This window comes from Stegodyphus dumicola, chromosome 8, assembly GCF_044657685.1.
Source record: "Stegodyphus dumicola isolate Sdum_Otavi_A_Nest chromosome 8, ASM4465768v1".
NCBI lineage: Eukaryota > Metazoa > Arthropoda > Arachnida > Araneae > Eresidae > Stegodyphus > Stegodyphus dumicola.
The window spans coordinates 109,514,356-109,526,420 of NC_140775.1; the positions used below are offsets into that span (position 1 = coordinate 109,514,356).

Here is a 12,065-nt window from a genome sequence, read left to right on the forward strand (position 1 = left end):
AAATCTGTATAACTTGTCACTCTTGGAATTAGTTAAAAAGGACTTAATAAGCAGAGTGATTTCTAAAAGCGACTTTAAATGATTTAAATCAACCTCTCATTGTATACAGATTTAGTTTAGAGAAATAAATAAATAATTTGAACCTAAGACAATCACCCATGATTCGCATAATTCTGATCTTCTCTAAAAGTGGTGGTCATAAAAAGGGATAATATCAGTGCTTATATGTATTTATGATCTCAGGGATAGTGAACACTTTCAAAGGTGATGATCTTAATAAAATGATTGCTATGAGAAGGTTCATTGTAATTTTTACTCATATGATTTTGTTTTCCATTTTAAAATTACTGTCAATTCAAATTTCGTTCTATAAATTATTTTTATGAGAATTCTAGATATCAGAATATTCTTGATTTCTTTGCATCTTTTTCTTCGCATTGTATCTTTAGTAAAAATATTTTAAATGGTCTTTGCAGTAGGTAAGGAGCTAGTTGTTAGTGATGGTTTTTGCTTAGCATTAGTGATCGTGCTTTTCCTTTAATGTCATGCTTTTGTATATTTTTATATATTTTTAGCCATAAGTTTTATATGTTTTGTAATATGGAAAAAAATCTGTTCAGGACTATGTAAAAACATAAAAAAACCTGAGAAACATAATGAATTTATTTTCCCTTAGTAGAAGGCACATAATATAACGAAGGAGAAAAATCATTAAAATTCTTGAAACTTTGCAAATTATATCCTTTTAAACTGTAACAATTAAATAAAAGACTAAAAATAATACTTTTTTTTTTGGGGGGGGAGAGGTATTTAAATGATGTTAGAGGAAAAAATAAGAAAGGAAAGTCTATGCTTTTAATAAATCCAAAGTCAATGATTGCCAATAAATATAACACAGCATAATAATTGCATATTATGCAAAGAAGTTAAAACTGTTAAATTTTGTTTGCTTTTCTGAAGTGCTAAGTGTTTGCTCTATTTTCTTTAAATATATATATATATATATATAACTTTCATTTCTGAAAAGCATAATGATATCAGAGGAGATAATGTAAATACTCACCATCATTATCCAGGCATAATCAAACAGGACACTTCAAAGGTCTATTTTCGCAACATGCATTATCTATACCTACACACGAGGTGGAGTACTCATAACACTGATGTCATCATAAATTCCACCTCCCTCCTTTCCCAATGAATGCCCTTTGTTACTTAGCACAAATTTCATATATCAGGGTTCGTACGGTTCTTGAAAGTACTTAAAAAGTCTTTAGGTTTTTTGAAAGTAATTTTTGGTCCTTAAAAGTTCTTAATTTCGTCCCAAACCGGCAAAAGATTCTTAATTTTACTCATCTGATATTTCTGTCAGTTTTTTTTCGACTCCCGTATTGAGAGTGAATTAACATTTTGGAGGAATACTTTTTGGCGATGCATTGATAAATATGTATTTCATGGCTTAAGCTGGAATTCCCTCCTAATATTACTTCTGAACATAAATATTTAATACTCGAATTTAAGAATTGCGAATGAAGAGTTCATTAATGTTACATGAAAAACAACTTTTCCCTTTTTTGGTTCTTTTATTAAACAGCGCTAAATTTGCCAACTTATCAACATTTTGGCGATTTCAAAATCAGTTTGCGTATAAAATTTTTTATTCGGACATTTTCGAAATTTTAATGATTTTTTTTACAAACATAATAACATTGATAAATATGCTAAAATTAATGATACAAACAAAAATGCTACTGTAATTATTTAAAAATTAATTAATTTGCCTTTTTTAATACATTTTCACGTTAAGATTTTTTCCCATATAATTGTTTCAGAATATTTAATTGTGTATAAGTTTTCTTTTGAAAATTCAATTTACTCTTCTCTTTTCGAAATTGTTTTTCAAAAATCCTCTGATTTTTTTTCTCTTACAGAGTTGGTAGGGATGATTTTTCTTTCGAATTTTAGACTTTGCAGCTCGTAAGGTCTAAAGGCAATATTTATAGATCTACAGTTTCCAGAAAAATGTGACGAAATGAAAAGCGTCTTCATGGTTTTAACACGTAATGGATGTGTTTTATAGGAAATTTGTGACGAATTACTTATCTTTTCGAGAATATTTTTAAGAACAATGAAAATAAAATTATTTGAATTTTTTCCTTTTTCTCCCAAGTCCCTTTTGCTTCCAAGTCTATGTTTATCTTCTCTTTATTATATTATCTTTTCACAAGTCCCGGATCTAGCGGGGGCAAGCCGAGGTTCTTGTCCCGAGCGGCAACTTTCGTAGGCGGCAAATTCAAATACACTGCTGGCCATTAAAATTGCAACACCATGAAGTAAAGCAAATACAAAAAAGATATTTATTGCACGTAAACAATATGGCATGAAGACAAAATGATTAAATTTGTAAGCATTTTGAAGGTTTACAGGGGTGCGAAATTAGTAGAAACAGCTGCCAACCCTGGTAGTTAAAAGGGCCCTTCCCCCATTAGACATAAAATCAAACTGGGATTGGATGACAGAAATGGGCAACTCATTCCATGTTGCTTCAAGTCTATGCCACACTTCATCAACCCTATTAGCTGGAGAGGGGTGGCGGGCTAGTCTCTCAGCGACCCATGACCAGATATTTTCAATGGGTGACAGATCTGGAGCCAGGGCAGCGATCGAGCTTGCTAGGTTTTCAAACTGACCCTGGGTATCTAGGAAGGTCAGAACACGACGTGCAACATTTGGTGTCGCATTATTTTGTTTGGACATGGCGTTTGGGAGCGTTGAAGATAAGGCACAACCATTGGACGTAACATGTCAGAAAGGTACTCATCTGCGTTCAAATTACCGTCGATCCGAACTAGAGACGTGCATGTCATGTACCCAATGGCTGCCCAAATCATCACACCAGGTGCAGGGCCCCTATGCCGATATCGAATGCAAGCAGGCGACGTGCTGTCTCCTCGGACACTCCACACACGTATACGGACATCAAAATGTGCACGTGACTCGTTTGAAAAGGCGACATTGTGCCACTCCTGTACCCAGCTTTATTGTCTGGCGCATCAGAGTTGCCGTCTCTCTCTATGCTGCATTGTCAAGGGAAGCCGAAGTAATGGTCACCCTGCTGATAGTCCACGATGCTGCAAACGTCGACGCACCTTGTGAGCTGATACTGGGCGTGCTGCAAGCATGCCCATTTCCTGACTAATACTCCGTGATGTGGTTGTACGGTTTTGCAGGGCTGGCCTCACAATATGTCTGTCCTCTCTGTTGTCAGTCATGGGAGGGCGTTGAAATCCTGCATGCCGTTCAGTATGACTCTCAGCAATCCATTGATTCCATATTGGCATGACAGTGGTTGGATGTGGACCAGTGCGACCGGCGATATCACGGAACGATAATCTACACTTTCGATTGGCAAGGATCCTGCCTCTATTGAATTTCGGAACTTCCTGGTAAGCATTTCCTCTTTTATTCGAGGCATAACACGATATTATGAGCAAACACTTTCCAAAACACCTTACAAAGCACTTTCCAAATGAGAAATCCACTACGCAATTTTTCTTTTATGCAATGCTACAGATGTTCCTCCCTCCTGTGTCGTCTAAATGCTCTCAAATACTAATTATTTGCATATGCCGACCGAAAAATTTAATTGATTTCAAGTTGTGGAAAGATAGAAGAATGTATTTATCAGTGCATTGTAGAAAATTAGTGTGTTAATTGACACTTGATGGTTTAGATATTGGACAATGTCGGTGTCAGTCTTACGACAACGGGTCTAATATGGCTGGCATTTCTAAGACAGTATAAGATAGGATTACAGAAATGAATAAGCCTTAGGAATTTGTGCCATGTTTGGATCATTCCTCGTATCTTATCGGTTTGCATTCTGCTTCTTCGTGCCCGGAAGCAGTTAATCTGTTTGGAATTACTCAGAAAATACTTCACTTTTTGTCGGATGCACTACTCGATGGTATATTATGAAAAAATTTACAAAATGCAACGTAAAAGGAAGCATCCAGACAAGATGGTCGGCAAAATATGTGGCTGTGCAAGTCCTTCTAATGAATTTAATGGAAATATTAAAATATTTAAAAGAAATTAAAGGTACTTCTCTTGACGCGGAATCAAAGCACGAGGTGGAAAATCTGGTACATGCTGTGAAAAATTTTGAATTTACTATCAACCTGAAAATTTGAGCTAATATTTTTCCAGAATTCAATCGAGTAACTATAGAAATTCAAAAGGAATTCCTCTTCTGCTTTCTGTGTAGTTAACGAAAGAACTGACTAAAACTGAGGAATTATAAAAAATAAGAGAAAAATCCTATGGAATATTGGATACAAGAGTCTAAAACAGTAGCCGAAAAAATTGCAGTTGAGTCTATTCTAACGAAGAAAAAATTCCACAGCACAAAAAGCAATCTGATGAGCTATTTGAGGACGAATCACGAACACTTCAAATTGTTCAGATCGAAGTTTCAGCAAATTAAAACATATTAAAAAATATCTAGGATCATCGTCGGGGTCTCGCGATCCTGGGAACCGAAAATCAAACCGCAGATCAAATTGTGACGATTCCATGCACTTATTTGCAGAACAAAAAGCTTACAGAGTAAAATTTTAATTTTGGTTACTAATTCTGAAATATTTTAATAGCGTTAATGTAGGCAAGAACTTAAAATTACTTATGAAATAGGAAGTATGAAAAACAAGACAGGAAGCACGAATACTCTGAGTGATAGCCCATTTTCTGTATAATCTTTTCAGAATTTTTCCTTTCCGCAATAGCAGATTTATGCATCGTACTTCACTAACATTTCAGAAGGCATTTCGCCAGCACCCTGCGCGTTTGCTTCACTGCATGCTGACTTCGATTCGAAAGTCGCTTGAGGCTAGTCAGGCTGGTTTACATTATGCAATATTCTTTGCATTATGTCCACGGGAGCTTGCCTTCTTCTGCCCTTCATATTCTTTTGTTCAAGCCTGCAGGAACTCTGCAGTGAGAGGTAACGAGCGCTGGACGTGCATGACCAAGATAATCACTTTTAGTACTTTTGGAAGCAAAATATTTTACCTACTCTCAATACATTGCACTACCTAGAGAATAAGCCTCTGACATGTGGATCAAAGAATATGAAGGAGAGAAGAAGAGTGCTGGCGAAATTCCTTCTACTTAAAATGTTAGTGAAGTACAAAGCATAAATCTGCTATTTGAAAATTAGCCTTTGCTGTTATTTATACTTAAAATCTTTATCCTGCAATGTACTTTGCGTACAGTTTTTTTTTTTTTTTAAATTTTACAGAAAAAGTGTTATTTATGTTAATGGTTATTGTTATATTAATATTTCTAATGTGATACAATATTAAATTGTACTTTCATTTTAAATGTCTATGATAATATATTTCCTCAAATAAACTCATAGATGTAACATTTACTATTATTTAAATAATTAAAAAAAAAAAAAAACGCGCAACGTAGCGTTTAAGTAACCCTTTGCATGGGTTACCCTTCCCAATACTGACCGCGTTCTTGAATGCTTGGTTTTTAGATGAAGGGAAAAGAGCTGATTCTTACCTCTCAGTTGATGGAAAGTTAGAAATACAAGCAAATTAAGGCATAGGTAGAATTACAGCAAGTCGTTAATGAGAAATGTTAATTAGGATAATTTAGTGCTTCCGAAGATGTTTCCGAGCTCGTTCATTGTGCAAAAGAATTCGAAAATATTTTTATTGGGGTTAGTGTTTTAATTGTTTCGGAGTAAGATTTAGGTTTTAAGACAAGAGTTAATTTGGAGTTGCTTCTTTTAGATGTTATTTTGTTCTTTTGAGAGGAGGTTTTTAGGATTGTCCATTTTGTGATTAGCGTCATTATTATGTTAAAATTTCAGAGATTTGATGAAGTTCGGTTTTTGGAAATTTTGGGCATCCATTGGTTCTTAAAAGTAAGGCAGATAATCTGCACTGCATAAGAAAACTTTATACTGAGGCAATGAGAGTTTCCAATTCAATTGCTTATTACATACGATTTTTTATTACCTTTTCTCATGTCATGATATGAATTTTTAACGAAATTAAAGCTGGCAAATTAAACAGATTAAAGAAATTATAGTTTTAGGTAAAGAATTCACTTTTTTAAACCATTCATTATAGTGCTCTGACAGGCTCTCAGATATTACCGGCGGTTTTGGATCGCGGTCGTGGATGAATTTTAAAGTCTGTCTTTACGCCTGTAAAGTTTGTCGACGCCTTTTACACATTTTAGACGCCTTTTAGACATTTTTCTCTAGGGCGTTGCTGTAGCGTTGAAGCCTTACTTCTTCTCGGAATTAAAATTCTTTGATGTGGACTGAGGCATTTCTTTCCTTAGAAGTTAATTAACCTCTGTCAAAATGTTTGTTCTGCAGAGAAAGGCATGCATTCAAAAGTTATAATCGATTTTTAAGGCATATTTATTTTAAAAACAAAATTTATCTGCTAAACTGTGTTTCACTTACATAAAAGAAATAACGCTGGCTCCGGTGCGAATCTCAACCGGCGCAAATTAAACTGTGATTTCATATTTATTTTCAATACTCGTATTGTTAAAGAAATAAGTTAGCAGTTTCTTCTATACATTCTCAGCACAAGCAGTTAAATCCGAAAATTCTAAAATGAAGAGAAATTCATTGAAAAAGAAATTGATTTTATAAAGAGAGAGAAAATTATTCTTCAAAGGTACTTTGTTGAAACATTTACAAATTAGGAGATGAAGCGGAGACTAGTGGGAACATTGGTATGTTTATTGAAACAAATAAACTTAGTACGGTTGCTAAAGAGAAGGAAATCGATACAAAATATCTGGAAAATTTTCAAGTTAAAAAAGATGTATAAAAATTTTATTTTTATTGTTTCTGCAAAACATTTTTTTGTAGTTTTTAATGTATGGTTAGAATAATATCATTTTAGAATCATCATCATAAATTATAACTGCTGTAAAATGTTCTTAGTACTTGTTAAATGGATATTTTTTAGAAATAAAAAAAAATGTAATTCTAACCATGTTAATCTGTTTAAGAGTATCTAACTATGTAATTTAATTATTTGTGACTAACTGCTCGGCCTTAGAAGTTATCTCTACTTGTTAAGATGAGTTATCTTCTTTCCTTCATCCTTATTGCGCATGCAAGATCCAGCACAAAAATGTAAAAATTAACATAAAAAGTTATTCCTTATAGGTAATGAGACTTACAATAATACAAAGTAACCTGTCATCTGTGGTATTTCAGTAGCTTATTGGAAATATTGTATATTAGCTGGCTTGCAACTTCTGCAAGTTTACATGAAGCTATGACACTAACGGGGTCACACAAAGTGCAACTAACTTTCAACATTTACCAACGTCAGTTGTTCACGTCTCCGTTGACCAGCGGCTCTCTGTCTGCTTTTCGTCACCAGTATGACTTATTCAATATCCAGTGTGAACGCAGTCTTTTTGCCCAAAATATGTATGTTTCATATGTATATGTTTTCGATGCAAAGATTCAAAAAATTTTATTAAGAATATCTTAGACTTGCAAAAGATCTAAATAATGCAAAACCCCCATTCGGATGGATGAACTAAAAGAACATTTGTACTTAAAAAAAAAAAAAAAAGCCCGATAATGATCAAAATTTTATTTCCTAAAAAACTAATCAATTATACATCTCCAAGTTCATAAAATTCACAACTTTTTCTTTTCCTGAATAGAGAAAATTTCAAAATTTTCATAATAGCATCAGGCTTGAGTGGAGTGTAACGATCTTCAGGTGTGATGGAACGTCAGGTTTAAATTAGAGGACTTCCAGTTCTCTTGAGAAAGAACCACGGGGTTCGCTAAATGACCGGATAGAAATCAACAAATAAAACTGGTTAAGGACTTTCCTCGTCCTTGTGCATTTTCCTTGCGACGAAAACGTAAAAGGAAATTAAAAGGCTTTTGTTTGAAAAATGCCCTAAGTAGAATTGCACCAAGCGATTTTCTGATCCGTTGATCACTTAGAACTTAGTCTGTTCATTCTGTAGCTGTACTGATGTTTACTTTTATTTAACCAATAAATCTTTCTTTAAAGTTTTAAATTCTTTTAAGTTTTAAATTAAATATTTAAAAGACCACTGGTCAGATTATTCCTCCATATCGGAAGTTCGCTTACGGTACAAGAGTTCTGTATGACAGCTCTCGATCAAAAAGTTTTAATAGAATCAAAGAAATCATTCACAGTTTAGTTTCAGTGGTCATAGACACCACGGTGTCATAAGATACGTTTATTGCGGCCTGATTTTTCTAGAACTGGGTTCAGTCCTGTTTTACTTACCTTTTGTTCAGAACGCAGAGAAAGTGGGGATAATGATAAAAGAAAAAAGCGTATAGGTGATATCTTAAACGTAGATTATTTTAAGGCTAGTAATGTTTTTATTAAAATTTGTAGTAATGATTTTTGTAAAACTTTTGTTACTTTTTATATATTTGAGTATTAATCATGTAATATACAAATTATGTTTTTTGTATGCTCAGAGAATAATGAGTTCTGCTTTTAGATTTTTTTATTTTTATTTTTTGAAATGAGTAAATAATTTCTTGAAATTATATTGTTCTTTCAAGGTTTTGAAAACAGCAAGTCATATGTGGTCTAGAAAATATGATGTTAAGATTGAAGGATATTATCAAGAAGTGTTAGATGTTGTCCGTGAATTAATACATACTTTGTTTCTGCAGTGGACAAAAACTATTCCAAAAGTAAGTTTTAAGTTATATTTAATATTTTATATTAAAGGTTCATACAAATGAATCTATTAAGTTAACTTAAATTTTAATTATATTTAAAATTATGTTTTAGTAGCTAAATTGTGTGTTTAATGTATTTTTTACTTAACCCTGAATTCTTTCAGTTTTATTTTGATGCTAAACTGATATTTCATGATTTCTAGTCACTTCTATAATCCTAGAAAGTCTGAAAAAAATATAAATATTTTCAGAAAGACTAAATTAAAAAAAAAAAAAAAAAAAAATCAGAAAAGTTAAAAAAAAAAAAAGAAGTACGCATTAATCCTCTCAAAATAATAAAATTTTCATGTTTTAAACAGTATGCAATAAACAAAAATTGTCTTGAAAATAGATTTTGTAAATCATACTTAAGGTCAAAAGATTACATTTGAATAGAGAATAGCCGATTAGTTATTCAATAAAGTCCCCAATCGGCGCCATAGCTGGTGTGGTAGCACAAGCGGCAGAATTCAGAAGATGCAAAATTTTTAGAATTTAGAGAAGCACCGAGCAACAAAATAATCTTTGTTTTTCTTAGAAACATAGAATTTATTATTACAGCAATTGGCTGTATATGTGGCGATAAATAACTAATTACGCATTCTTTTAAATATCAATGGAATAATTGTAACGAATTTTGCACTGTAATTAATTTCTTTTGCACACTTCACTGCTTTTGCAGAGATTGAAATTTTTATAAAACTCTATCTACTTATTTGAATGATTTAGACGCACATTTCCTATATAATTCCTTTCATTTGTTTTTCAGCAGTAATATAACTTAAATTTTTATAAAGTTCTGAATTATTACTTTGCATTTTGTAGTAAGCATATAGAATCCTTCATTTCTTTACACTTACTTTGATAACTAGTTTATTGTGTTTGGCCAAGAAAATTGCTCCATTTGGCCATGAGAAACCAGGGAAATTAAAAGTTGAATTTAAGTGGGAAACCTGTGTTTTCTTTTAATATTTTTAAGAACAGTTCTAAAGTTCTGGACATAATTAAGGATATAAGATCAGAGAAATCACTGCGTATGCAACCAAATGAAGATCTTCATTACTTCATAAGATTCATTACTCTTTTTTTGATCAAAAATATTTAATAGAAGGTGGGAAAATTATTATATTTTAATCGTTTTGCATAAAGTGAAGCATAGTTTACATGTTTGCTAAATGTATCTTATAAGTAGTATTAGAATTCTGAGTGAACTGCTGTTGGAGAAAGTACTTCACTGAGATTGAAATGGATTGCCGACCCTGGTACATTATATTCTTTTTTTTTACACAGTGGATACGTTCAGTGCTGTACCATGTAAAAGAAGTATACTAGAATAAAGAATAATGGTGAATAGGTTTCCTTATATTAAAATCATTTAGGATATCAAAAAAATAAAATTCGTTATTATATCTCAATTTTTTAAAAAAATAAAATTATAAAGAATGCTTTTAAAAATCATAACAAAAATTGTTCACTATCAGATATAGGAAAGGAGGGTAAGAATACGCACTTAGTGAAATTTTCATTGTAAAAGTAAGACATATAATGACAGACCTTGGGAAAAGATAAGAGTCATAATTTATTAACTGTGAAAGAATGATGTAAAAAGTGGAAATCGTCACTTTAAGAAAACATGTATCAAAACAAGTTCGAAACAAGAAGGCCAAATGCGTAACCTTACCCGATGTGGCGGGTAAGAGTAGGCACGCAAAAAGGCTAACATTAGTCACATACATGTGCTCCGGTGACTTCGTAATTGGAACATTTTTCATACACCCATTGCTTGCGTATGTCACTCTGAATCCAGTCTTCGTCTTATGATTGTTCGCAAGCTGGACGGATTGCATCCTCATTGGTTGCCGAACTTGAAGGAACTGCGTTTTAGGAGTATTCAAAACGCCTATTGTCTTTGCTTTTAGGCTTTTCCTTTCTTCGAGTTTGTCCCTATTTTCATTTTTCTTATGAGCCCGATTATCGTTTGCTTTATTTGATTCTAGCTTTTCCTCTAACACTTTTTGATTGGAGATCAGGTCACGATCTCTGATTTTTTAGCTACTTGTTTCCTTTTTTCTCTTCTTTTATGTTCTTGAGGAAGGGGCCCAATTGATTGTATACTGGCATTTATCTCTGAAGTTGATTTCAATTCCTTCAGGGGCGGAGCAATCATAGTCCAAAGGCATAGTAGTAAACAGTGAAGGAGAGTAGCGGTCCTCACCGATATGTCAGGATTATATCTATAACTCAGAACACTTTTGCCTGCGAGTTTAATCCTGGCCATGATACAATAGGCTTTTTGAAAAATCCTTGTTATTTTCTTCACTGTTATTACTTTTTCTGTATTTTATACGAGCCACTTTTCAACTTTACATGAGTAGGCAGCTTTCAGAGGGGCGAAGAAACATTTGTTCAATGGTTGACTTGCATGTGGGAGAAGAGTAAGGAAAGTTACATTATTCTCTCGACAAAAGTTGACTACAGGTAGTGAGCAGTGTGATGAATGATTACCTGTTATTATCGTTTGCTTTATTTGATTCTAGCACAGTTAACACGCCTTTCAATGTTCCGTTCAGAAAAGATATATAGAAATAACAGAGACATTTAACTTAGGATTGCGACATTTTAACTTAGGAGGACTTGCATACACTGCTTTAAACAGTTTTATCATTGTGCCCATTGCTTTACACAATTTTATCCTACATTTGGCTTCTTAAATGTTATTCATATTTTAGTCAAATATTTTATTTTTGAAATCGTAAGAATCAAATATCATAAGATTAAAAAGTTTTAAATTTAAAAAAAATACAAATACTAAATCTTACCGTAAAATTAATTTTTTCTTCTCTTTTTCTTCAGGCATTCGACTTTATTCTTGCTCTTTTTCTTTAAGCATTCCGCAAATATATTAAAAAGCATCCAAATTTTCGAAATATCTTGATATTTCTGACAATCATTTTAAATAAGGTTATCGCCTTCCATTTCATAAAGGCCCACAAACGGCCGAGCGGTAAAGTCGCTGAACACTGATAGTTCACTCCGGGGTTCGAATCCCGGTAAACGGGCTGGTTGCATGGGCGTTTCGTGGATTTTCTCATGTGTACCGTGTATGCCAGCTGATTTTCCTTAGAAAGTTCTTCACAAAGGCATCCTTCCTTTTAGGCAGATAGCCCTGCTTTGACGTAACTTAATAATTCAATTCAATCCATTTCATCAATATTTGGTCAGAGCCTTTATCAGTCTTTAGAGACTAAACATTTTGAAGGTATGAGATGAAAGGAAAGACTGGTTTCAT

General features: G+C 33.0%; 1 protein-coding gene across 1 annotated transcript in view; it reads left to right on the top strand.

Annotated features, from left to right (window-relative positions):
- LOC118187326 (dynein axonemal heavy chain 2-like) overlaps positions 1-12,065 on the top strand; it is a 280,776-nt gene that overhangs the window by 129,111 nt on the left and 139,600 nt on the right. Inside the window, exon 12 of the mRNA XM_085822256.1 lies at positions 8,615-8,749. Within this exon, the coding sequence (XP_085678382.1) occupies positions 8,615-8,749 (135 nt within the window). The remainder of the gene's footprint in view (positions 1-8,614; positions 8,750-12,065) is intronic.